Genomic DNA, 26,629 nt, shown 5'->3' on the forward strand with positions numbered 1-26,629 from the left:
GCCATCAATCTGCAATAATGGCTTTCCTTTGTTCTTTTTATTCCAGGTTGATTGAGTAAATTCTAGTTGGAACATCTCTGTTGAACAAATATACTTGTGGACCAGCGATTCATAGCCCTGGCTTCACTTTAGAATTTCAAGTTCTGAAGACTTCCAGAGCCCACACAGCACCCCTGACTAATTAAGTCAGAATCTCTCCAAGTGAGACCAGAATTAGAATTTTCTGAGGCTCCCCAGGTGAGTTAAACGTGCAGCCAAGCTTGAGAACTACTGTTGCAGTCTCGAGATGTGAAAGATGAAGGCTCTTTGCTTTCCTGTCTCTGATATATAGATTTAAGGTTAATGTTCAGCACTGGAAGACAGGAAATCTGGTTTAAGACCTTTCATATTAAATGACAGCTAGAAATTTCTAGGAGAAAGGACAAAAAATTGCTGTTGTCTCTCTCAGTACGGGTCCCTTCACATTGATGTGGATGGCAACTGTGTATCAAGAGGAAGATGGAACCGATAAGACATTGGAAATTTGGGGGAAAGAGAGTCTCCTTTTGATGCTGTGTGATTCCTGTGAAAAGATGGATCATTTTAGTTAATAAAATCTCCTAAGATTCTGCCAGCCAAATGACTACCTTAATTTAGATTTTTTCCCCAGGGTCCTAAGAGTCGGGTAGGACACTGGTAGGTGGAAAGCTGGCACTAATTGGACCCCTTGGTATAACAGCATAAATGGCACCCAGCAGAATTCCTAGCCCGTAATTGGTACTCAGTAAAAGTCAGTTCCATTTCTTTTCTTCCATTAATATTTATACCTACTTAAAAAATAAACTTTAGTACAGTACCTGGTTTATCTTTCTAAGAGCCGCTTCTGCCTCTATTCGGGTAATATAAGAAACGTACCAGTCTTCATTTAATGAATTCTGAAAATGTAAATGTTTAAAAATGGTATAAATTTTGCAGTTACATATGTAAGTGAAAAGAAAAGCCTCCAAGGAATCATTACCATAAATCACCACCTCAGTTCCATGAAGTCTGAAGCATTTATTTTCTTAATTTGAACACAGAATCATTCAGGTGAGGATAAATAGAAGATATTTTGTGTGAACTGCTTTTTTTCATGACACTAGTTGCAAAGGTAGCAGTGAATAAGCATTTCATATATAATGAAGCCTCTAATCAGGAACGATAAAAATGTAATAATTTCTTGAGTGTAGTACAATAATATATTTAATGAAAAAAAACTAGGTTAACGAGCAGTTAGGTGACTTATGCAATGTCATAAACCAAGAAACAGATGAAAAACAGGATTATTTTTCTCCTTGTTTAATGCAAAACACACATTTGCCATTGGAAGAGGAGTACCAAGGAAAAAAGAACATATTATTTTTCATCTGAGTCCTCCTCTTGATTTTTTTCACTAAAAAAATTAAGACTAATAGAAGATAAAAGAACAAGAGAGTATTCAGTGGGAGTTTCTGATGATTCATTTACTGGGGTAGAAATAAAATACAAACATATGCTTTATATTACCTCTTCTTCCGAAGGGGATGGTAGCTGAGGTTTGTTTGGAACTGGCAAGGGAAAGCTCCTGCCTTCACCTCTGGGAGGTGGCCTGTTGCTAGGACCTTCAAAAGTAGAGCATTTTGAAAGTTCATTTACTTTAAGCAATTTTTCATTTGTCATAACACATTTCCCCCCCAAAATGCCCTTCCAGTTATTCCCAGCAGTTAACATTTCAAGAAACCACAGCTTCAAATATAATTTTCGGGACTTCCCTGGCAGTCCAGTGCTTAAGACTCCGTGCTCCCGGGGCTTCCCTGGTGGCACAGTGGTTGAGAATCCGCCTGCCAATGCAGGGGACACGGGTTCGAGCCCTGGTCTAGGAAGATCCCACATGCCGCGGACCATCTAAACTCGCGAGCCACAACTACTGAGCCTGCGTGTCTGGAGCCTGTGCTCTGCGACAAGAGAGGCCACAACAGTGAGAGGCCTGTGCACCGCGATGAAGAGTGGCCCCCGCTTGCCGCAACTAGAGAAAGCCCTCGCACAGAAACGAAGACCCAACACAGCCAAAAATAAATAAATAAATAAATAAATAAATAAATAAATAAATAAAACCCATTTCTAAAAAAAAAGATACTTTTGAGAAGTTAATGTTAGTAATTGATAGGTTCTGATCAATCTCTTAAAAAAAAAAAAAAAAAAAGCCTCCGTGCTCCCAATGCAGGGGGCACGGGTTCGATCCCTGGTCGGGATCCTGCATGCCACACAGCCAAAAAAAAAAAAAGAAAAAAAATGTCACTTGTTCGAAACCACAAGGGCTGTTCAGGCCCTATTCTGTAGCCAGGCCAGTGAAATTCTGAGACACTACCACACATTTGAGTGATTGCTTAATTGTGCTCGTTACATATATACCACCCATGTGATGACAATGTGGTGATAAAATAATTATGTTCTCATTGTTTTCACAAAAAGAAATTTAAATTACCCAAGATGAGGTGAAGTTACCTTAAGAATATTTTTAGCTTTTAGAACCAGAGTTTACTATCTGCTGTTTTTTACCAAATTTTCTACAGAGGTAGAAAGGTTCAACTTTCATAGAAAGCCCCGCCAACTATCTGATCAATCAGGAAGTCTGTATTGGGTTCTATGAATTACCCAGCACTTGTGCTTCACCTTCTCTAACACCCTTTTTTCTTGTTGACAGTTCCCTGAAACTTTCCAAGAGAATGTGTTTCAGGAAAGGTTTGATTTTGTTGATTTATAATTGCCAAGGCTGTCTCTTGTGTGCCAGAACAGCTGTTAAAGGCTGGGAAATTCTGTGAGTCGAATGTTCTTTTAATAATTCATGCATCATTCATTTGTTCATTCAACAGACATTTATTCAGCACTACTCTCTGTCCAGGCCCTGAATAAGGCACCTGTGTATGCTACCTTTCATTCTCACAGCAACCCCGCAAGGTGGGTATTATCTTCTTTTTTATATCAGGAAACAAAGGCTCAGAGAGTCTAAATAAAGCATGTGCTCTTAGTGGCAGCGCCAGGACTTGAACTTTAATGTGCATAAATGAGAGTTCCAGGGGGACCCAGTATCACCCAGGCTCAGGAATATGCATTTAACAAGCACTCCAGGTGGTTCTGCACCAGGCCTGTTACTCCATCTACAATACACCACAAGGGGCAAACTGCCTGTCCCTGGGCCACTGAGAGAGGAGAGTTACTTGGGAAGAGCCAGAGTCTTCCCAGCCATGTCACCTGGATTATTCGAGATGATGTTCCCTGTTTCTAAATAAGCAGCTCAGGCTAGCCTGAGCTGCTGATCTTCCTTCTTAAGGCTCCAAGTACCTGAACAGACCTTCCCCATATGCCCACCTTTGCAGTCCAACACGGCAGGCACTTTTATAATGTTTGTTGAATGAATGAAATCTAGCTATATGGGAAAGTAATATAATCAAGGCTTATAGTGCATGGCTGTTTTAGAGTTGAGGAATTATTCTCTTTCTGCTTCTCCATCCACAGGCTAGCACTACAAAGTCATTATTCATGACAGACAATATACTACTTTTCATTGCAGTCACCCACCACCCTTAACATCTAGATCCTCAAGGGTTTTGGACAATATACAGCACATCCTTTATCTTCCTGACCTTGGGACAGCCAGTGAAGGATGAGACTGAGGACCAGGTGTCCTGGTACTCTCAGGAGAACAGGGTTCAATTTTGATTAAGGTAGTAAAGTAAGCCCTCTGCATCCACAGGTTCCACATCTGTGAATTCAACCAACTGCAGATTAGTTCAGCCAGTGGGTTGGTTGAATCTGTGGATGTGGAGCCTGTGGATGTGAAGGTCTGATGGTGCTATGCCATTTTACACAAATAACTTGAACATCCTTGGATTTTGGTATCTGTGGGGTCCTGAAACCAATCCCCCCTCCCATATTAAAGGGATGAGTCTATTCCAAAAAATTAACCAACTGTTTATACTAATTATCCCCATCACCAACTCATAAAAGCAGGAGTCTGTGGAATTCACTTTGTGAGATACTGCTATAAGTGAAGTGTCTGAAGGTCAGATGCCTGCAGGGGCCAGGCAAGGAACACAAAGTAGGTTCACAAACTAATGAGTTGTGGACACTGGAAAATTGAGGGGTGTGTGTGGAGGAACTGTGGAAGCCATATAGTGAATATGGACACTATATCCTCAAATGCTTAGGAAACATTGAAAACGTAGTGGATTTCATTGGTGTCAGCAGTAGGGTCTCACACATACATGGGATGATGTACCCAATTGAATGTAATAGATGTGCTCCTGAAAAAAGTTCTACTCTTGAGTTATAATTTAAACTTACTAAGGTAGTTTTCTATTTATAACGCACATAGTACCGGTGTTCCTGTATGTGTACCATGAGTGCCAAAAAGAAAAAAAGAGTGTTTTGTTTTTTCCTCACAGCATTTTTAAAAGTCTTAAGTCAACCTTTAAAAATTGGGTAATTTCACATTAAAAGCCATATTTCCAGTTTTACTTGAAAAAAAAATCAGAAAATCTGGTAACACTAGGTGAGTTTCCTAGCATGAGAAAACAATCTGTTTACTAGAGTCGGGTGACTTTCCACAGTCATTTGTCAGTCATTCAACAAATATTTTTAAAGTGCCTACCATGTGCTGGTTACTTGCAAGTCTTTAAGGATAAAAAAATAAACATAGTCTAGTCCTACCTTTTAGGCCTTTGCTTCTACTCAGAGTGGTCCACGGACCAGCAATACCAGCATCGCACAGGAACTTGCTAAAAATGCAGAACCTCGGGTCCCATCCAAGACCCACTGAACTAGAATTTGCGTTTTAACTTAACTCCCAGGTGATTTGTATGCATTTTAAAGTCTGAGGACACTCTCAGCAAATACTTATCATGGACAGCCAGAGAAAGTATTACTGAAAATGCAGGTCCTCACCCAGACTTACTGTATCAGAATCTTGGGGCCTGGGGTCTCTTAAACTGCATTTTAAACCGGTTCCTCAACTAGCAGCTCCAGGTTAGATTCATTATAGAAACCAAAACTACAGAGAAAGCCAGCACTATCCTAAGCACCATATAGAAACAGCAGGGAGGAAAAGCTCTGTGTGGGAAGATGAAGGCCAAGGCTGCCTTCCTGAGGAAGTGTGTGTGTGTGTGTGTGTGTGTGTGTGTGTGTGTATTTGTGTGTGTCTGTGGTGTTCTGCGTAGTATCCTATCACTCCAACAGCCTTTGGCACACTGCAGAAACTGAGTTAAGGGCTGAACGAGGAAGTCAGATACTTTTAGGAAACAACAAAACCTTTGCCAAAAGGCCTTGGGACAGGTTGGCCGTCCAGTCATGATGGCATATTGGCTGGAGTAGACCACTACAGCCCAGAGTACAAACCTTGAGAGAAGTATGGCGGCAGGGAGGCACTCTGCGAAAAGCTGCTGTTGCTGTGGAGACAGAAAAAGGACCGATTTTAAGTTGGGTTAGGTTTAAGGGGCCAGAGGGGGAGCCTGGACTGGGGAAATGCTGCTGCTTTTGCTTTCACTTCCCACTCCCTCCCTGAAACCATGGAAGCAGGGCAAAGAGGAGGAACTTGTTGGACATACTTCACTGCTGTCCCAAGATGGACCATCCCAAAGTCTAACAAGCTTCTCAAGCCAAAAAGCAAAAACAACAAAAGAACTGTGTAAAGGGCTTTAAAAGCTACTTTCAAAAGTCAGCTGCAGTTTGAGGACTTTGAGTTTGGAGCATGACAGAAGTCCTCTGGGGAGAGGACTTCTCTTTCAGTTAGGAAAATATATTAAATGGGCATGTTGTTTGGGAATGGTGCATCCCCAGGGCCTTGGGGTTTATAAGGAGAGGGTAGGGAGGCGAGAAACACAGAGAGGGCTTGGTGGGGCTGCAGCCGACAGAAGCAGCATCTCTGGGGGCCGGGGTGGTGGTGAGGAAGGCCCGAGGGAGGCCCCGAAATGCTGTCTGCTCCACGCTGAGCAGCAATTTCCCTAGCCTTTAGCCCAAACCTTCTGTAAAAGTCTGCTCTGCTCAGGAATCTCGTGTGAGTGTTATTTTGTAAGAATGAAGGATAGGGCTGGGCCCCCAGGTGGGATGAGATGGCATGAGAAAATGGCAGACATGGCAGAAGAAGGAAAACAGCTGGAAGAATGAGAGGAAGCAGCAGAAAATCAGAGCAACAGGCACCCAGGGAAAATGAAAAAAAAGAGAGAATCCTTCCAGATATCTGGCAGGGGTGGAGGGGTCTTGCTGGTGGGTGAGTTTTCTCCCATAATTAGGGTGGGGACTGAGCCTCTCCCTTTGGATAGTGAAGGAGAAGATGAGCCCAAAGTGCAGGTGAATGAACCCTCGGGGGCACTACAAGGCAGCCCAACGGCTTATTTATGAGAAACGACCTGCGTCTTCCTCCTGTCCGTGCCTCTGCCTCTGACAGCCTGCCTATGGACCCTGAGAAACACTCTTGCTACTGAGAAAACAGACCTGCTGGGGACAGAGCCTGTGCAGTGAATTCTCCCCGTCTGCCAGATACAAGGTGCGTTTTCTCAGTCTTCCCGTCCAAGATGCAGGGTGAACTCCAACTAATTAAATTAATTGGGTTTCTTGAGTGTTTCTTTCTTTGTTTTAACTCACAGAGTGAAAACATTCCCTATTTCCCGCCAGAGTCCATTCTGTCTGGGGCCATGACAGGGCAGTCAATTCTGTACCCCTCTGACCCCCAAGCACAGAGACGCAGAGGACAGCAGTGAGTTAACATATGCGATTCTTTATGCTCAGCTTGGTTTTGTTTCTTAAGACCCAAAATGTTCTGACCCTATGACCAGTGGCTCATTTCTTTCTTTCTCAACCCACCTGACATTCGCTCAGTATCAGTGGCCCCAGACGTAATGCTAGGTTAGAACTGAATGACGTCAGCACAAACCTTTCTGAGAAGGCTCCGGGCAGGTGAGCTGATGGGAGGGAGTGCTTGGGTGATGGCTTGGTAGACCTTGAAGGGAAGGTGTTGGAGCTCATGGGGAGCAGTGCTGGCTGGGGCAGAGATCTCTGATGTACTTCGGGGGAAAAGAAAAAAGAAAGCACATTGGCAGGATCCAAGTGTCACAGGAACATCCCAGAACTGCTCCCCAGTTAGAAATAGCTAAGCTAAAGGGAGATACAAAAATCCAAAAGATCAAATGTCATTAGGAAGTGGTAGGTTGGAAGCCCACCCCCCAAGGTTTTTCTAGATGATTTACCACCTCAGAATGCAGTTTCAAATGTTACCATTCTATATCATTCTCCATAGTACACATTTATTTTATGGTTTTTTTTCATTTTTGAAATGTTAACTTGGCAGAAAATTGTCAGTTGGAAACCGTATGAATTTCAGAAAAGATTCACAAGTTTTGTTTTACGAAAGCCAAATTTTATGCTATGTCATTCATCTACAGTTAGTGACCCTTTAGCCACATGTGTTAGAGAACATAAATACTAGAATGTTTTCTATCAAACTGTACATGCAATTTTCAGTTTTGCTGTACCAGTAATTTGCCCTGTTATGCATGAACTTAACAGTTCTCTTTGGTAGCCCAGCCAAATAACTCCATTTTATTGTAACTATGCAGTATACCAACTGACATACATCTACTTAATACTCATTTTACAATTATAATGGATTCTATGGACTTTCTGTACTAAATAATTCCATCTGAATGCCTGAGCAGAAAAATGAAGGAATGGGTTATAAGTTGTAAGAAAGCCTTTCTGAACATACCATCATCTTCATCCTGGTAAGGGGAAGAAAAAAAAAGACATTAACCTATCATCAAAACACAATTTCTCAAAGAATAACTATATTTCTGTATTTCTCAATCATAGAAATGTCTCTGTTTTCTTTGTTTAGCAGTTGTGTGTCTCCATAATAAAGATACTGTGGAGAACAGTAAAACTTGCTAAATAATTTATGATTTCTTAATATAAACGGTCATTTAAAGACACTCCAATCTGAGACACTCTTTCTATATTTGACATAAAATAGCTTCTGAGGTGTCTAAAAGGGCCCAAAGATACACTAATAATGATGATATCTACTATGTGCCCCAAAGACTCATATACAGTATTTCATCCAATTCTTCGAGCAACCCTTCAAGAATTTAACATTCTCATTTTACAAATGGAAACATGCTACCCAAGAGGGATTCCTAACTTGCCAAGAGTTACAGAAATTGATTCAAACCTAATCTGCCTGACCCAAAGCTTAACCTTCTTTTGCAATGGCTGCTCCTCTTAAAAGCAATGCAAACCTTACTGATTCGTAAATCGCTTCCAAGGTGTGTCCACTTGGTTCAGCACATTTATCTTTAGGACAACCTTCTGAAATAGATAAGGGAGGAGCTCTTTGCTCTACTCCTCAGATAGGAAATGATGTTCAGAGGGGCAAAAATGATTTTGCCATTGACTAGTAGACCAAAATTGCCAACTTGGACTTGTCTTGTTAGGCTAGCACAGTGGTGGTGAAAGAGCACCTTCCTCAAGTGTTGTTGTGAGGATCACATTAGTTACCACTTGTGCCTGGTATGTGTGGAGTGCTCAGTAAAGTTTGCTGTCCCTGGTCCTACCACTGAGATGAGGCCAGAATCAGCCAGAATCACTCATCCCAGTTGGCCAATTGGGAAGGAGTCCCAGCAAAGGGCTGCGTAGATAAATACACATGGACTCAGGAAATGCCCAGAATGAAATTGGTCTTTGACACTTCTGCAACCATGTTGCCTCTGGTCCAAAATATAAGACTTCTGGATTCTCGTGAAAACAAGTGTCAATCCTTCCAGAGATAGGGAACCTCAGGAATGTGACGTTCCCCTCATTTTCAACCTTATCTCCTCTTTGTCCCTATGGCTCTGCAGCCAGACTGCTGTCCTCACCGTCCCCACAGGCTCCACGGGCATCGCCACGCACCTGCCTTTGCTGAGGACATTCCTGAGGCTGGAACGCACTGAGCTTTCTCTTGGGGTGTCTATCCTGTGTCCTTCCCATCATTCAATGGCCACATCTCTAAAAGTCACCCTTTGTCTCCTCAACCCCCGTACCTCACTTTCTTCCCTTGGCCTCTGTAGCTCGTTCTGTGATCATATGCTCCTTAGCATGTGGTCCGTGGGTTTGCCTGTCTCCATCGTATCTTAGCACAGCATCTAGCACAGAGCTATGAAACACCAGGCACCTGTGGGCTGAGCCCTTGAACATGGAAGGGGTGTGATGGCCTTCAGACAGCTTACAGTATAGAGGAAATCAGACAGACCTGGATTTCGATCCTGGCTATTTACTAGCTGTGCAACTTACAGTGATTATCTTACTCCTCTAAGCTTCCATTTCCTCTCAGTGAAAGAGAAACAGTGACTCCTCACAGGGACATTAAATGCAAAGCATATGTAAAGCTGGGATGACCAACTCTCCTGGTCCTTGTTTGCCTGAAACTGATGGGGTTCCTGGGACGTGAGACTTTCATTGCTAAAACTGGGCAAGTCCCAGGCAAACAGCTTGTCAAAAGTAGCTAGGTTGGTAACATATACATAGTAGGCATTCAATAAGTGCTGTTTCCCCTCTTTCTTAGGCCATGAAGGTATTAAAGGGGAAAACAGAGGCCTAGGAAACTTTGCTGTGAGGCCCAGACTCTCCCTTCATTCTCCCTTCTGCCTACTGCCCCTTCATCTTGCTGATTACCACCTGGTAGTAGGGCTGAGACTAACCCCTCCTCCCTAGGAACCTTCAGAGGGATAGGAGTTAAGCAATGCAGCAGGGTGGGCAGGAGGGAAAGATGGAGGCCCCACCAGGCAGCGGTAATCAGGAGCCTACTGTGCGCAGGCCTGGTTCCCAGTGCTGGACCTCAATGCAGGCAGAGCGAGGTAGCCTCGAACTCCTCAGAGCCTACACCGATTTCCCCGTGCCAAGCATTCACCACATGACATTTTGTACTTACATTCTCTCTTCTGTCTGATCCCCATCCATGCCTGAAATGAATCAGGGAAAAGGAAAAGAACTGAGCATAAAGACTTTCAAAGAATATAGATAGTTTCACTTAATCTAATAACGAGAAATCAAACCCATGAGCCGTGATAAAATGGGAAGCAAAGTCCCCAGCAGAAAAGCAAGGGAGAGGGAGCTTTGGTGACTCAGTGTTCTGTCATCATTGTGAGCTGAGCTAGACAACCTTTATTCTGTTTAGCTACTGCTGCAAATCATTACATTAAAGAAAAAAATGTTTAATCAACAAACTAACTCTTAGTAGCTATTAAATTTCACTGAGTAGATGTTTCTCCAAGCAAATAAAAACATTTTAAGGAACATTCTCCTCTGCTGGTATTTTAAAACAGCCATCTTGGGGCTCACCCTTCGTGTGAAGTGAAGATAATTGGGAAATGCTGCTGCTTTGGGACTTTCCCCTGATGCATGAGCTGGTCAAACAGATTTGATGACAGCACAGCGGCCTTAGAGCTGTGGTGGGCAATTGTCTGCCTGGGCCCGCGTCATGTTCTCCTTAGAGAGAGGGACACGAGGAGGACGATTTGCTGAATGCCTCCTGTCGGATGCCTCACGTCATCGCATCCTGTGTTTATCTAAACCTTTGATATTTTGTTCGTTATGATATTTTGACATTCATTTTGATTTTTTTAGAATAGTCCATTAAAATATTAACTCAGTTACTGAGGTTTGATTGATGCACCCTGACCCTGGCCCTGATTTAGTCCTCACCACCGGCCAAGCAAGGGCCATAGTTATGAATCCTGATTGCACAGGTGAGGTCAACGGAAGCTTTGTTTTTGTCTTTAGTAAGGAGCAGAGTTGGGCCCGACCCCAGATATGTTTGTGCCATTGGCTAAATAGGCCCCAAAAGACTGTATAGTAAAGTTAGAAATCTTAGAACTGGCTTTGGTATTCTGTCACCATAAAACGTGGCTGAGCAGTGAGGAAGACACTAACAGTGACATAAAACTTCCCACAGTGAAAACTTCCTCTCCGCTGCCTATACGGAAATACGGAATGGTAGGTGTAGTTCCTACACCTTGTGATGGAAGGAAAATGCAACCAAAAATCTGACTGGTTGAGAAGAAGGTCTCCACAAACGGCAGTCATTCCTGCGCTCCCAAGGAAGCATCTCTCTACACCTCTCTGTGCTAGATTGCCACGTCCTTCCAAGTGACCCAGGCACTCTACATCCAACCTGAGAAGCCTGAACACGCCTCAAGCCCCAGCAGCAAAATGGGCCCCCACTCCCACCCGGGAGCACCCTGGCCTTGGGTCCCTACGCAGAGCTAGTTCTACAAGGCAGGAGTTCATTTCACCCTCTCTGCACAACAAGCTCAAGCGACAGAAGACAATTACTTTGGCACAGGTGGCTTCTTCCCTGGCAGGGGGCTGCTTCTGTCGTGCCTTTCCATGGCTGGTGGCAGCGGGGGCTTTTGCATCTTGGGTAAATGCTCCCCGAGAGGCCTGCAGAGTTGAGAGAAAGGACGTGTGGGAAACAAACTAGAGTCTTACGACACGTGCCACGTACCCTCACGCAGGTACCCGGAACCACTCACCTTGCCGCTGGGGCGGAGAGCTGCAAGGCAGGAGGGAAAATGTATGAGTGTCCTCGGCACTTTCCACAGGATAAAGACAAGGTACAAAACAGAACAAAAACGAAAGCAAACGAAACAAAATAAGGAGAAAGCTTACCTTGTCAGAAATGGCTGGTTTCTTTCCTGTAAGTGACAAACAGCAGGTAAGCCTTGAGTTTAAAAGCTAAGCATTAAAACATTGTTTGATGAACCTGAATCCGAGCCCCTTGGAGGGCTGCTTGGGTTTTAGCATTGAGGAATCATAGACTTTAGACCTGGAGGTGTCCCTTACAGAGCACCTAATTTTATAGGCTCAGACAAATTAAATGACTTTGCCCAAGGGTCACACAGTGTTGTGTACATACAAACAGTATTGTGGGTTCTGCGCTTCTTTCCAATTTTTTTTAATATAACCGATGATGAAAAGGATTAATGCCCTCTTGAGATTTTATGCCTTTTTCATTTGTCCAGAACGTCTTTGTACAGCCTAAGTTTATTTTCATATCTGAAATAAACCCATTTGCCATGGAGGGGGTTAATTTTCCTTCAGTCCTCTGGTACATTTGCCATTATGTAAGGTATTACACTTAGTTTCTAGAAAATTTTTTAACTTGGGGTACAGGGTTTCAGAAGATTCTCCTGGTGGGCTGCAAATCATTTTGTTTTGGTTTTTGGTTTTCTTTCTTTCTTCCTTCCTTTCCCTTCCTTTCCCTTTCCTTTCCTTTCCTTTCCTTTTCTTTTCCTCTCCCTCTCTCTTCCCCTCTCTCTCTTTCTCTCTCTCTCCCCCTCCCCCCTTCCTTCCTTCTTTCCTTCCTTCCTTTTTTCCTTTTACTTTTCTCCTGGAACAGATGACATGCAGGCTCCCTGAAGAAATACTAGGCATACCTGAGAACTCTGCATTGCAAAGTTATTCAAAGCAATGTATTTTTTTATTCTGTCTGAAGTCCCCTCGAGTAGATATGCCCTATGCCTTCAATGTAATAAAAGCATTAGTTAATTGGATTCAACCTGGTTTAGAAGCAAATCCTGTATGATTTTGAGCAAGTTAAAGTCTGAGTTTCAATTTCCTCACCTGTAAAATGGGAATTATAGGTTAAAACTGCATAGGTTTGCTATAAGAATTACAGTTTAAAACCGCATAGACTTGCTATGAGGATCAGGTGACAATTTATATGCAGGGCCAGGCAATGACCCATGGGTGCTGACAATTGTTAGATAGTTCCTCTTTCTTCCCCTCCCTCCACCCCCAGCTCAGTTAACACCCTAGGGTGAATGGTGATACATCCGTCTGGAGTTGCATTTTCACAACAGGATTTATTCCTTAAAGACTGAATACATCCCTGGCCCATGATAGGCCCTAAGAATCTTGTTCCCCTGTGAAGAGCTCACTGCCTAGTGGGAGAGAGTTGGGTGGTATAAAAAATGTTCATTATTTATAAAATTTTGGTTTGAGGTGGAAACCCTACTTCAGAGGGGTACCCAGAAAACTTAAATTTATATCATTAGATATAATGATATAAATTATATCATTATAATGAATAGGTTTTCCTTTAAAAACATCTGCTGATTTATGCATATTCCCTGGGCATGTTAGGAGTCTCCTGATAAGAGTCTGAGCATTGTAAGAGGTTAATTCTCCCAAAACATCACAGATAAGGGAGTAATTCAAGGGTAGAGCTGGTACTGTCAAGAAAAGATTTATTTAAAAAAATAAATAAATAAAAGTAAAAATATTTTTAAAGGGTAACTTTTATTCAGGAAGTGATCCTGAAGGATTTGACATCAGTATTCCATTTTTCTGATACTTTGACTCATGGTAGTAAGCAGGGCTGGAGTCTGAAATTGAATCTCTTGGTCTTCATTTTCACATAACTTGTCCAGCCCTCTGCAGCAAGCCATTTTAAACTCAGATAGCCAGCATAGCTTTGCATGAGTTGGCAGAGCTGTGATACAGTTCAGGAAAACAGCAGCAAGCAGTGGCATCAAATCCAAGAACTGAAAGCTGTTTTGCCGACAAAAGAGGAAACTGAGGCCACAAAAGCTAAATGCCTTGCTCGCCGGGAAGCTAAGGAAGGGCTGGGGTGGGCCGGGGGTTCCAGGCTCCTCATCCCTCAAGGCTCGGGGCTCCTTGCCCAGAACTCCCTAGTCCACAGCAAGGAAAATCCAGTGTCTCCAACTGCAGCATTATGTGGTGGAAAAGGGCACCCACTGTGAAGTCAGAAACACTTGGGTTCAAATCCTGCAATTCCCTAATTATGCAAATTTGAGAAATTTATTCAACCTCTCTGAACCTCAGCTTTATCATCTGCGAAGTGAGGGTGATAATACTCCCTCTTTGTTGGGCTGGGGTGAGGACTAGAGATGATGATGTAGAGATAACTCTCCATATCCATGGGTTCCACACTCATGAATCAACCAACCTCAGATCAACAATATTTGGAAAAATAATTCCAGAAAGCAACACTGAATTTGCCATGCACTGACAACTATATACATGTATTTATGTTGCATTTACAGCTATTTACTTAGCATTTATATTGTATTAGGTATTATAAGTAATCTAGAGATGATCTAAAGTCCATGGGAGGATGTACATAAGTTATATGCAAATACTACACCATTTTATATAAGAGACTTGAGTATCCCTGGATTTTGATATCCATGGGGATCCTGGATCCAGGGATCCCCCCTACGGATACTGAGAGACAACTGTAACTTATTTCTGGTAGGTAAAGCACTTGACCCATAGTAGGTGCTCAATAAATTGTAACTAAGTTTTAGATTTGGATTAAAAATAGCTTTATGTAGAGGTAACTGCAATCCAAGAATACTCTGGGCCAATTCTGGAGGAAAGAACTAACTATAGTATACCTACAGTTTGGTCAACCACCCATGAAACAAAAGACAACTCTGACATTTGAATAGCACCTTAGAGTTTTATAAAGTATTTTCTCATTACAGAGCACCCACCTTACAAATAAGGAGACAGCTCTGAAAAAGCAACATCCCTGTGGTCAGTGAGCTGCTAAGTTAGCAGCCAAGGCAGCCGACAACAGCTCTCCCAGGCCTCTTGCCTCTTAGCCCAGATGCCTCCCCATCCTCCTTCAGGAGGACATGGGATGGATGTGTGTACACAGATGGTACCCATGGAGAAGCAGGCCCAGCACAGGGCTAAGGACAGGAGCTCTGCATCAAGCTTCTCTGAGTCTGGGTTTCCACCCCCATCACTTGGTAGCTGAGTAAACTTGGTAAATTACCTCTTCATGCCTCAGTTTCCTCATCTGTACAATGAGGATGATTCTAATAGTCCCCACTTCATAGAATCGTGGGGATAGTTAAACGAGATGGTCCCTGTGAAAAGCATGCAGTAAGCACTCTATAAATGTTGACCACTGTTACTATGCATCAAATATAAAAGATACTGACCTATTGCGAAGGGCTCTCTGTCAAACGGAGCTAAGGAACGATCTAGGGGCGGTTTCGTGCTTCTGTCTATGGAAGGAGCAGGGACTGAAAGGGAAACACTGAAGTCAGTTCAAAGAAGAGAGCAGCTGGCTGGGGGAAGGGTGTGGGTGGACCTGGTGGGCAAGAGAGGGCAGCCCCTATACTTACGCTTTGCTGTTTTGTGGTTCCTACTTCTGCCAGGCTCTTCCTGGTTGGGCTGGGGTGGCGGTAGTGGCTGCTTTAAAAGAAATCCACGTATTAGGAAGCATTTCCAGCCCATCAGCAAGCCCTGAGGGCTTTATCCCCCTAAATAGGTGTGAAGCTGTTCACTTTTCTCCATCCCCATGTTCCACTCACACATATACCTGTCCATTTCTCACCTGAACTGAGCTCCCTGTTCTACACACTGTTTTCTGCATGTCACTCCCCTGCCAAGCTTTTGAGTTGCTTCTATCACATTAGGAACAAAACTAAAACTCACCATGGCCCGCAAAGCTCTGCCTGAGCTGCCCCCTCTCCACCCGTCCAGTGCCCACCGGGCTCTCACCATAAGTATCTTCCTGCAGTTCCTGCAAAATCTCAAGCTTATGCACTCGTTGGCATCTCTGTACTTGTGTTTTCCTCTGCCTGGGATGTTGTTTTCCCAGCTCTGGTTCATCCTGTCCAGCTCAATGTCACCTCCCCACCTACCATCATGTTCCCTGGTCTTCTGTCTCCCTAAACATACGTTACTACTCAAATTACCTTGTTTATACATCTCTACTTGTTTATCAGCCGTCTACCCCTAACCCAAATAAAAATCTTATGAAAGCAGGGATCTTATTTGTCTTGTTCACACTCTATTCCCAGCAGCTAGAACACTGCTGGGCACTGCAGCTCAATAAACGTCTGTAGATTGAATGAATGAATTCTGCATCCCAAGAGTGAGGTGAAGCGCTGCAGATTTCAAGAGCAAAATGCATGTGTAGATAAATTCAGCTCCGTGAGCCCCCTTTGTAATAAAACTGTAAAAGCAGAAGGAAGCCATCTGTTCTTAGATGAGGTGTCCCAGCTGTGGTGTGTTCTGGATTTTGAGCTTTGGGGAAAATATGTCCTCTCCCTCCTTCTAGCCCTGACACTTGGCATTCACCACAGCTGTCAAAGTGCTCTGGTCCTTTGTAAAGAGAGCACATTTCCAACTATTGACTCCTTATCCTGAACTTCTCTGGGCCTCTCTGGATACAAGCCTACCTCGGAGATATTACGGGTTCGGTTCCAGACCACCGCAATAAAGCAAAAATCAAAAGAAGCCTAGTGATGAGGAAAAATCATAACTTTCTCTATGACAGGACAATCAAACTAAGTCAGAACTGAAACACATATAGTATGCCCCCATTGGGGATGGGCCCTTCCTAATGTGCAATGTGCATTTGTATTATACGTTAACCAGACCTCCTCAAGGCAGGAGGATATAAACAAACTTTGAGAAAAATGATACCTTTCTTCTGAGACCACCATTGTGACTTTTAAGTTTAGTATTTCTTTCTCATCCTGTCAGGGAGTCACACTGACCTCAAGGCTCGCTCTGTAGGTACACACCTGACCAAAACATCTCTGATGAACTGTGTGTTTAATGCTATCCTGTCAATATGATACATGATTCTTTGTCTCAAAAATGTATGAAACTGAATCTCTAGCTCCTGACCAGTGGAGCAGTTCTCAGAGCTTCTGAGAGCCTGTCTCCCAGGTTATAATCCTCAGTTTGGCTCAAATAAAATTCTCTTTTTTTCTTCTTAGTTCGATTGTTAATTGGATTTTTGTTAACACTAGTCACACAATTTCTTTTATTTCCCACTGAATATAAAAGTTACATTGACACTATGCTGAAGTCTATTAAGTGTGCGATAGCATTATGTCTAATCAATGTGCATATCTTGCTTTTAAAATATTGCTAAAAATATTGCTAACCATCATCTGACGGCAGAGTTGCCACAAATCTTCAATTTGTAAAAAAAAAAATGCAATATCTGTGAAACGCAATAAAGCAAAATGTAATAAAACGAGGTGTGCCTGTTAGTTAAGTAGAACCATGGGATCTGAGACTGTAAGCTTGAAGAAAGAGGAAAGGGAGTTTGCTGCCTCTCTCTCCCTGGGTTCATGGCATCGCACGTTTTGGTCTCAAACATTTTGTCCGTGGAATTTCAGATGTTGGCCAGCAGGTGGCGCAAGTCTTTTTTGCAGGAAGGAAGGCTGGGGACCCAAATACTAGTAGATGCCATTAGTTTATTTTAGTTTTCACTTACTTCAAAAGTCAGAAAAAAATAGCACAATGAATACTAGAAGGAGACTTTTTATTATACAAATAGCTTATATTGTTTATGGTAAAGATAAAATACCGATGATAAAAGCATTATGATGTGTATAAAAATCACTAGTATTTCATCCTCCAAAAAGCCCACTGTGAGTACTTGGGAATGCATTTTCCTGGCCTGCATATAACTTTTTCTTACTGGCTAGAATTGGATAAAGATGTCTATAGTTTTTTCTCTCTGCAGAGGAAATCATCAAGTGGACACAAAGTGGCATAACAGAAAGTATGGAGCCTACCGAGTGAGCCCGGCCGCCGGAGGGCAAAGGAGGGATGGCGGCCATCGGCCTCTGCGGGGGCACGGGCGGCTGCTGCACTTTCCCGGAGTGGGGCCGGTCTGTGGAAATGCAAAGGCATTAAAATGAAAGGAGAAATGCTACATCTAGGCGAGTGTGGACCACACCCAGGGCTCTCCAGGAACCCACCCAGCGCCGGCTGCGGGCATCTCCACATCACTGGATCCCACAGACTCCCCCCAGCACCAAGGCCAGCCCCAGCCAGCATGGCAGGGATGTGTCCACACGTGGGTCGTACAGGGTGGGGAGTTCTTGGCCCCTTGCCTTCTCTGTACCTGCCCAGTTTGTCTTACTCTTATACTTTGTAGCAACACTCACCTGACCTCTGGGGAACAGGTGTTCATCAGAGGTTTTGTTGATGAAGGCATGAAAAAAGGCCTCTTAGTAATGAACTCAGCCAGTACCGTGAGGGAGTGTTTTCAGACAAAATTGTAAAGAAGTAAACGTGTACAGACACACAAATGCACACATGCATATGTACACACATTCACACGCAGACACACACAGAGACACATACAGTCAGACACACCCAGCTGCCTGGGCAAGGTGAAATCCACTGTCATGGCTCATGAAGATCCTGTTCTAGGTCCCCTTCCTTCCTCTCACAAATGCTCCGCCTTGTCCTCCCCCCACCCACTTCCTCCTTTCTTAAAGGGAGGAGCCAGTCACCGACCCCTGTTACCAAACCACAGACTCTTAACAAAAACTCACATTCTTCTGGTCATCACAGAAGTATCCCCAGGCCAGGTTGATAGACTGGCAGTGTTCCATCCCTTTGACAGGGAAAGGTCAGGCCAGGACTGTGAGGAAGTGGCGGCATTCTTACACTTTGTGCCCTGGGTGCCTATTTTGCCTCACCCTAGTCCCAGTCCTGGGGAAGCAACACTCTTCCACAGAGAATGGGGCTCAGAACCCAGCAAGCCTGGTCTAATCTCATACCAATGCACCCACTCTGGCCATCTGTCAGCTCCTCTGACCTGTCATGCTCCTTTCAGCCTCAGGGCTTTTGCACGGCCATTTCTACCGCTTAGAATGCTCTTTCCTTCCCACATCTATGCTCACGTAGCCAACTCCTGTTCACCCTTTAAGTTTCAGATTAAATATCATATCCTCAGGGAAGCAAGTCCAGATCAGGCATATGCCCCAGCCTCATCTCCCGTGCTTGTCTTCCTGAGTATATATCACGGTTTAATTAAGTCATTTTGCGACTCATTTGTTTGCCGTTGCCTGGACTATGAATTCTTTAGGGTGAGGACTGTCTACCATCTGGTTCATTCTGTATGCTCATAACTGGCATGTATGAGGCACTCAATGACTTAGTTACCTGTTTCTTCTCAGGGTCTTAATTTCCCTATATATGAAACAGGCTTGATAATTGTTGCCTGTATCATACTGGTGCTTCAAAACACAAAATGAAATGTCGACAAAGCGTGAAAGTGATTTAAAATTGCCAAGTGTGTTTATACAGCCTAAAGGATTAGTGGTATGAATTTTTGTGATATCGATCATCAACTTTCTAGCTCACTCCTTGATATTAGGCAAGTGTGTATGTGCCTGCTTTCTGTTACCACCACTGCTAGAGTGTACGCCCTGTGAGGCAAGGGCTGTGTCTTCTTTCCAGATGATTTTGAATTTCAGCACTCAGAATGATGCCTGGCTCAGAATGGAAGACCAATAAATTTTGTTGAATGGATGAATGAATAAATGAATGAGGGAGAGATGGGCTGACAGGAGCAGATAGACAATGAAAATCTTGAATACTGTTTAAAGATTTTAAAGTTATGGCCAAACCACATTCAATATTGTTATATTTATTCTGACAGTCTGTGGATAGTGGTGCCACCTAATCATGAATTGGTCAAAGATGGGGAGGAACAGGAAAGTCCTCTCGAATACCAAAGTGACACTCAAAATAAATGATTACTTCCAAATACCCTTAACTGGCAGTTCAATATCATCCACCATGAGCAATGATTTGTCTGCAATCATAAATATTTGTCTGCAAATCATAAATATTATTGATCCTCACAGCGAACCTTTGTGGTCTGTATTGTTATTGTCCTATTTCAAAGATGAGGAAATTGAGGCCCAGAGAGGTGGAGTCACTTGCCCAAAGCCACACAGCTGGTTGGCTGGCATCAGCATGCCAAGCTTTCTGCTACATGGGCGTTGGCCTCCCATACATCAGTGGGGGCTGTGGGCTGGGCTGCCAGGGCCCTTACCTATGTACATGGAGTTGGGGTTGGAGAAAGGCTTGGCAGGCAGGATGGAGTTCTGCAGAGCCTCCTCATCGTTGGAGGGTGGCGGCTCATAATCGGCGTCATCTTCCACGGGTGCCTCTTCCTCTTCATCGGGGGACTCATAGTCACCGTCATCTTCTTCATCCTGATCATCATCGGGACTTTCATAGTCATCTTCTTCCTGCCAACACAGTGATGGGGACAACGCGGTGTGAAGAGGTCCCTTGGCAGTCGGCGTGCCCACATCTACTCTCTCTCTCTGCCAAGCCTTCACAGTGGTCCTCACTTGGGGGCAGTCAGCGCTAGGATGGTCCTCCCACTACACACGAGGATACTGAGCTCAGGGAGTACGAAATCACAGGGCCGGCAAGATGTAGACTTGGGACCCCCGTCAAGGTCTTCAGACCACCAGGCAAGTGCATTTTTCTCTACATTTATCTGCGTAACAGAGACAAGCCGAACAAATGAGGAGGATACAGGAACAGAGGGATGGGAGAGCCCGCTGTTTTGAGTAAACACGTTTTTTTACTCCAGACATTGCCAAGAGGAAGACTAAACATCAGGGGTGTTTGTGATGCCCCTAGTTAATTGTCAGTTCTGTTCTTAGGGTGCCTATGCTCAAAACTTTCTTCCCTAATGGGGAAACCAGATAACCAAAGCCTGGTAACTAGAAGTCCGGTTAAGTTGTGCCTGAGAGGGGATAGTCAGGGCTGGGCTAGTCCCTTTGCTGAGAGCTGAGTGTATAAAAACCACAGCTTATTTATATATTCGTGACATCTGGCACTGAGTGTGAAGCTGCTGTCTTGAAAGAGACTCTTCCTAAATTTTAAGTTATTTATTGTATTTTACATATGGGTCTCAGGGAAATTAAGCCCTAGGGGCTGGGTGGTTGCCTTTGAAGCAACCCGTGAAAGTGGACAGTTACAGTAATGATTTCCCAGGCAGAAGTGGCACCATCAGCTGCCAGGCAATGACTGGCTTATCACTCTCAGGTCAAGGTCAAGTGGGTCCTAAATGAGCCCAGGGCATTTCTCTAAGGTCAAGGGCAGTGTGGAAAGAAGCAACAGGAGGTTGCAACTTGGTGAGGAGAGATGCGCGCTGAGAGCCTAGAAATCCTGACAGCCTTACTAGGTGGCTTAAGGAAGCCTGTCTAAGGTGCTCAAGTGAAAGATGCATGTGTTAATTTTTTGACTTGCGGAATATGTATATTTCTCATATTGGAAGACGAGGTTGAGTGCCTTCCTAAACTCCAAACATGACTTCGTCCTGCCATCAGTGTTCCTATGACTTGAGAACAGAGGATGGAGCCCCTGATGAACGGGAGGGACTTCAGAACCACAGCCTCAGTGCCTCTGCAGCCCTTGCCGACTGCCCCCTAGACCTACAGGGGCTCCCTGCAATCTCTCAGCCTGCACACCCCAGCCCTGTGGCACCTGACTTCCCACCAGGCCTTTACCCCATAAGCCCTTCTCAACAATAGACTTTTCCTCTCTGCTTCTAGACAAATTATTTTCTCCCAGTGATTTGGCTTGAACATTTCTATGTATGTTTTTGTTCCTAATCCTATTCTGCCCTGTGTATGTGTTATCTAAGCTATAAAATGCTCATATAATTGGGTCCTTCATCTCCACCCACACCCCCCCCCCCAGTGCCCTGTGCAGTGCTGGGCACTTCATGGAATCCCAAATGTTGTAGCCAGTGGCTAGTGGAGACTCCCTGTTTACAGAGAAGATGGAGGTGGCAGGCCTCAGGTTGAGCTCACGGGAGGGACTGCATGGCAAGCAGCGGCAAAGATGCAGCTTCTGCCTAAAAATGTAAACATTCTGGGGGGAAACTGGTCTATTTTCCCTTTGGAACAAAATCTGTCATATTCCTTTGTTCTCATGTAGAAAGCACAGACTTAGCTAGCTTTTTTTTTTTTTTTTTTTTTTTCAAATTCAATGCTTTCTTTTACCAGAGTTCCCAGCAGGACAAGGGATGTTTAGTGCCTGCTTCCTAAAGGCACTAGAGGCAGCCGCTTACCAGAAAGACCACTGGACAGAGGGTGGGCGACCTGGGTCCTTGGCCTGCCTCTAACTAGACATGTGGCTCTACATAAGTCACGTGCTCCAGCGGGCTCGGCTGCTTCATCTGTAAAATGAGCAGACTGGGCTACGAGCCGTAATGGAGTTCTTAGCCTGAGTCTCTGGCTTCAAGCGTGGTGACTACATATGCAGTTTCCTGGGGACAAGATGTGCAGAATTCATCAGACTCTCAAAGGCGTCATCATGACCCCTCAAATATAAAACCCAGTGGGTTCGGCCCATCCCTGAGGTCTTTCCAGGGCTGATAGTTAATTCTGAACTCCCTTTCCCTCTGGGTCACAGGTGGGGACTTAAGCCTATGAGAACAGCTACTTTAAATTTACTTTAGTGTAGGTCATGTGGAGGAGGCGTTTGGGGGAGGGCCCTGCTGTGGAGGTGTGCACGGTGGATAACGGCGTGGTCAGGACCCCACAGCCCGTGGCCAAGTCCAGCCCACTGTCTGTTGTCTGTCAGGGAAGGGCTGGTGGCACGAAACCAAGCCCATCCATTCAGGTGTCGTCTACAGCTGCTCTCGTGCTACAAGGGCAGAGGGGAGTAGATGAGGCCAGAGACCCCGTGGATCGCAAAGCCAGAAAGTTCCTAGAAGGCTCTGGCCTTCACAGAGCACATCATCTGAGCCCTGGGTGGCTCTATCAGGGCCTTGCTCCTTTCAGCATCATGCTGGTTCCTTATGACAAAGGCACTCTGGCAACAGCTGTAAAGGTGGAAGAACGGCCCATCCCATACTCACAAAGGATGACCAGCCTCCGTTTTCTTCCTCATGGCTTTCTGTGGAAGAGGATAACACCAGCATCGGTACCAAAAGGAGCCGCAAGAAGGCAAGTCAGAGCTGCTCCCCACTCCAGGATCCTTCCCCACCACTGCCCCAGTCCAGGCCTTCATGCTACATACCTGGGGGTTAACAATTCAGTATCAGCTCTAGAATTTCTACTTGAGGGGCTCATTCTGCCAGACAGAGGCAGTGGTTTTTAACCTTTCACATGCACAAAAGTCACTTGAGAGTGCTTTAAAATATGCAGGTACCCCGGGCCCTATCCCTAGAGCTTCTGATTCAGCAGGACTGAGTGGGACCCAGGAATCTGCATTTTAACAGGATGTGCAATCTAACAACTGAATAATTGCTTTAAAGACTCAGAAGCAGGAGGGCTGGCTCTGCTCAGGTGCTCAGTTCAAAGCCCGGGTCATTCCATGCACCCCACAGAGTCCCTCACTGTGTCTCCGCAGAGGGTCCCAGCTGAGAAGGGGCCATAGCCAGGTGCCCCGGCACAGTGACATCTCTCCTCCCCTCAATCTGGACCAGCAGACCGAAGAACCAAAGCGCCTGTCACCTCCTAAAGCCGTTGCTCTCACCCCTGAGACCTTTACCTGTTTCCTCAGGAAACCGCTGGACTTGGTGTCTGTAAAGATAAACAGCATTAATTAATGGCCCTACTGACTTAGGGAGATCTCCCTCTCTCCTCAGTCCAGCCCTGCAAGAGGAGCCCCCGGGGGAAGGTATGTCTCACCACCCAGGACCGCTGTCCTTGTTGCTCTGAAACCAGGGCCAGGCTACCCGAAAATTCTGGAAACCACTAAAGCCATGTCGGTGGCACACTGGGAGCTTGTGACTGTCTGACTCTCTAGGGGAAGTTCCCCTGATGTCCCAGACACAGGGCAGGATGCAGGGCAGAGAGGGTGGACCCCTGGACTGAAGGATCACTGCGGATCAGAAAAGGGGGCAAAACCAGTCCCGTGACTCCCATTTAAAGTTAGATTTGGGTTTGAAAATTCCTTGCATTTCATTAAAGTGACCCCAGGCCCTCAGCTGCCCCACTCACTTGCGTGTGAAAACGCTCCTTCTCTCTTCATTCTTGTTGATTTCTTGACTTAACTTACTGAGAATCCTACAAGATAAAGGGACAGGGGAGGTGACAAAACACTCATCTCCCCGCTGCCCCAAACTTCTTCCCACTGAGCCCTGAAGTCCCCTAATCTGTGTGACCTCAGGTACCTGGGCCAATATCGGCCGGCCTCTGCCTTTGGCCTCCAGCCATTCCCCTCCCCGTGGGGCCTCTGCTCCTTGCTTCCAGAAGAACTTGTCACCTCCGACCCCCTACAAGTTCCTGTGCCTGCTCAGGAAGCTCTCTGCTGGGGCCTCTGTCTAGCTCAGAGCCCCTCTGTGGAGACAGGTCAGCTCACACCTGGCTCCTCTCCCTCTGAAATCCTGCAGCCTTACGATCTGGATATGACCGCTGCGTATTTTATTGTGTGAGTATTCCCCGGGGCTGAGGTCCCCTGACTCTGAGTTTGGCATCCCTGTAGTAATAGCTAACTTCTAAGAATCTTCAAACCATCTCTGAGACCTGGAGGAATCAGCTGCTTGCTGCATAACTCTTGACAAGAGATCCCGTGCGCTTCTTGGGTCTGAAACCTCCTTCCATTCTCCGCTCCCTGACTCCTTCTTGGTGACATGGATTCTTATAAACACTTGGTGAAGTGTTCCCGATCTAGGTGCAGCCTGCAGAGTGGGAGACTCCCTGAATCACCCATGCCCGGAGGCCACCCTTGGCCAGGACCCTCTTACTCCTTGGATGCGGTGAACTAGCAAATCTCCAAACCCCGGGACAGGAAGGGCCTTTGTGAGTGGGACAGCGCCTCTGGCATGCCCTAGCAGTAAGCTCCAGCCTCCCTTCGCACCATCGCTGTGACCAAGGGAGCCCTCATCAGTAAACCGGCTCATGTTTCCTAGAGATTTGGGGCAGCTGGAGGAGCCTCAGAGGTGATCTAGTCCAACATCATTTTACAGATGGCACCACAGTGACCCAGACCGAGGAAGGGACCGGCCTGCACCGCGGGTTAGTGACGAAAGCCACCCTCTCCCCACCACATGCACCAGCCCCAGAAGCCAGGCTCCCTAGTTTCCAGAGCAGCACACTTTCAACACACCACATCCCATGTTCATGCCCCTGATGCCAGAAGCCCCCTGGGAGTGAACGAGCCTGCAGCCCCTCTGGAAATGACCCGGGGTCTACACTGCTTCTGCTGAAGTGACCACCCCAAGGTAACAAGTTTGGCCTAAAACAAAATTGCTAAGTTAGCAGAAGTAGTCTTGGCATCCACCACTTCTTGCTTCCCCCATCATCCCCCAGGCCCTCAGTCCCCCCACTTCCCCTTGCTCCCCGGGACCTGCTGCTCGGAGCCCTCCAACTCATTAGAGTGACGGGATAAATGAACTGTTAATAAATCCACTGGGAACTTTAGAGGACAGAGAAGGAGAGAGGGCAGCGTTGAATCCTCCATCATAATGTTATTGTTGGGATTTCACACTTCACTGGGAGATGCTTGGGGATGGGGCTTCCCAGTGGCCTCCTGATCACACCTCCAGAGCGCTTATTCCTGGTTCTTCTGTTTCCTTTAAGCGACGGTTTTGAGAAGCTGGTGGGAATCCCTCTCCTCCCTCCTCTGACGTGCGGTGTCCCACACCCTGGCCAGGTGCGTCTGTGATGGCTGCAGCAACCATCCCTATTCAGTCACACCTTCATTCAACAGCGCAAGCTCAAGGGCTTCTAAGTGCCAGGAGCTCTGCTGGGGCTCAAGGTGCCTCCGTGAACAAAACAGAGATCCCTGCTCTCGAGGAGCTTACTTGCTAGCGAAGAGAGACAGACAATAAACAACGAACATTTAAGGAAGTGAAATTCTAGGTGAGAGCTGTGTGTACACACATGCAGCAGAGGTGCGTGCTGGGTGAGGGAGGAAGGAGTGCATAGCCGGGGTGCGGTTGCAATCGAAAATGAGCAAGCCTCTGGGAGGAGGTGACTTTTCAGCAAGACCTGAACTGGGGGGTGCTGGGCAGCACATCCCTGCAGAATGTAAGGGGGAGGGGGGAGGGAGGGGGAGTTGCGGGGGGGGGGGCCTGACAGGCTCACACAGCTGCTTTGATCCTGAAAATACCTCCTGCTCTCTGCAGCTCCTCTGCTTACTGGTATCTTCAGCAGCCAGGCTGGAAGCTGCTGGGCTCCTAACTGATGAAGGAAGGAAATGTCAAACCACAGAACACACAGAGGAGCAACACAGAGCTGAGAGCAAGCAGAGCCAGAGAGGGGCAGGCAACCCAGCCTGCAGCAAACACGGGCGCCCAGGGCCTCCTGCTCTGGGGGGCCTCAGGGCAAACTTCCCAGCCAGCTGGGACCACTGCTGGGGGTGAGTGCAGAGGTTAGCGGCGCTGGTGGACAGAGCAGGAGGTCGTTGCCACATCTGTGTGCAAATCTTCAAGGTTGTCCCCAACTCCCACATCCCCAGAGGACCAAGTGACAGTGAGTGGCCGGAGGTGACTCATTCCCCCTCTTCCCCACAAACCCCAGGCCACACGCAGCACCAGGGAGAAAGGCAAAGGGGGCTGGGCAGCTGGTAGACACAGTTCTCTCTGCTTCATCTGTTTTAGCCCCAGAAGTGGAGCGAAATTTTCCCCAGGAAGTCAGGCCATGGCAGGAGACAGAATCCTGCCATGACCTGGGTTGCAGCCCTGTTGCATCCCTTAGCATGCTGTGTGTTGGGGACCGGTCTTTGACTTCTCAGTTGAAGGCCTCGTCTGGTGATGTTAGAAGGTACGGAGGGTGGGAAGGTGGGTCCTTGTTGAGTTTCACTGCAGCATCCTGCCCAAGGG

The 26,629-nt window shown here is 45.9% G+C and overlaps 1 protein-coding gene and 1 long non-coding RNA gene across 4 annotated transcripts in view; one reads left to right on the forward strand and one right to left on the reverse strand.

Annotated features, from left to right (window-relative positions):
- LCP2 (lymphocyte cytosolic protein 2) overlaps positions 1-26,629 on the reverse strand; it is a 45,237-nt gene that overhangs the window by 3,131 nt on the left and 15,477 nt on the right. For 2 of the 3 annotated variants that reach the window (XM_067032296.1, XM_067032297.1), the window contains exons 4-19: positions 23,805-23,870; positions 23,353-23,384; positions 22,718-22,755; positions 19,886-20,084; positions 17,607-17,704; positions 15,189-15,258; positions 15,003-15,086; positions 11,695-11,720; positions 11,559-11,578; positions 11,359-11,466; positions 9,956-9,986; positions 7,757-7,769; positions 6,926-7,055; positions 5,392-5,441; positions 1,525-1,619; positions 837-914 (exon numbers count right to left, since the gene is read on the reverse strand). In XM_067032296.1, coding sequence (XP_066888397.1) covers positions 837-914; positions 1,525-1,619; positions 5,392-5,441; positions 6,926-7,055; positions 7,757-7,769; positions 9,956-9,986; positions 11,359-11,466; positions 11,559-11,578; positions 11,695-11,720; positions 15,003-15,086; positions 15,189-15,258; positions 17,607-17,704; positions 19,886-20,084; positions 22,718-22,755; positions 23,353-23,384; positions 23,805-23,870 — 1,138 coding nt within the window. The remainder of the gene's footprint in view (positions 1-836; positions 915-1,524; positions 1,620-5,391; positions 5,442-6,925; positions 7,056-7,756; positions 7,770-9,955; positions 9,987-11,358; positions 11,467-11,558; positions 11,579-11,694; positions 11,721-15,002; positions 15,087-15,188; positions 15,259-17,606; positions 17,705-19,885; positions 20,085-22,717; positions 22,756-23,352; positions 23,385-23,804; positions 23,871-26,629) is intronic. The other variant, XM_059061915.2, reaches the window with a different exon arrangement.
- Positions 51-11,731, forward strand: LOC136794095 (uncharacterized). The gene is made up of 4 exons (XR_010840399.1): positions 51-237; positions 2,871-2,955; positions 6,440-6,538; positions 10,979-11,731. It is a non-coding gene; the product is annotated as an uncharacterized lncRNA (long non-coding RNA).

This window comes from Kogia breviceps, chromosome 4 (genome assembly GCF_026419965.1).
Source record: "Kogia breviceps isolate mKogBre1 chromosome 4, mKogBre1 haplotype 1, whole genome shotgun sequence".
NCBI lineage: Eukaryota > Metazoa > Chordata > Mammalia > Artiodactyla > Physeteridae > Kogia > Kogia breviceps.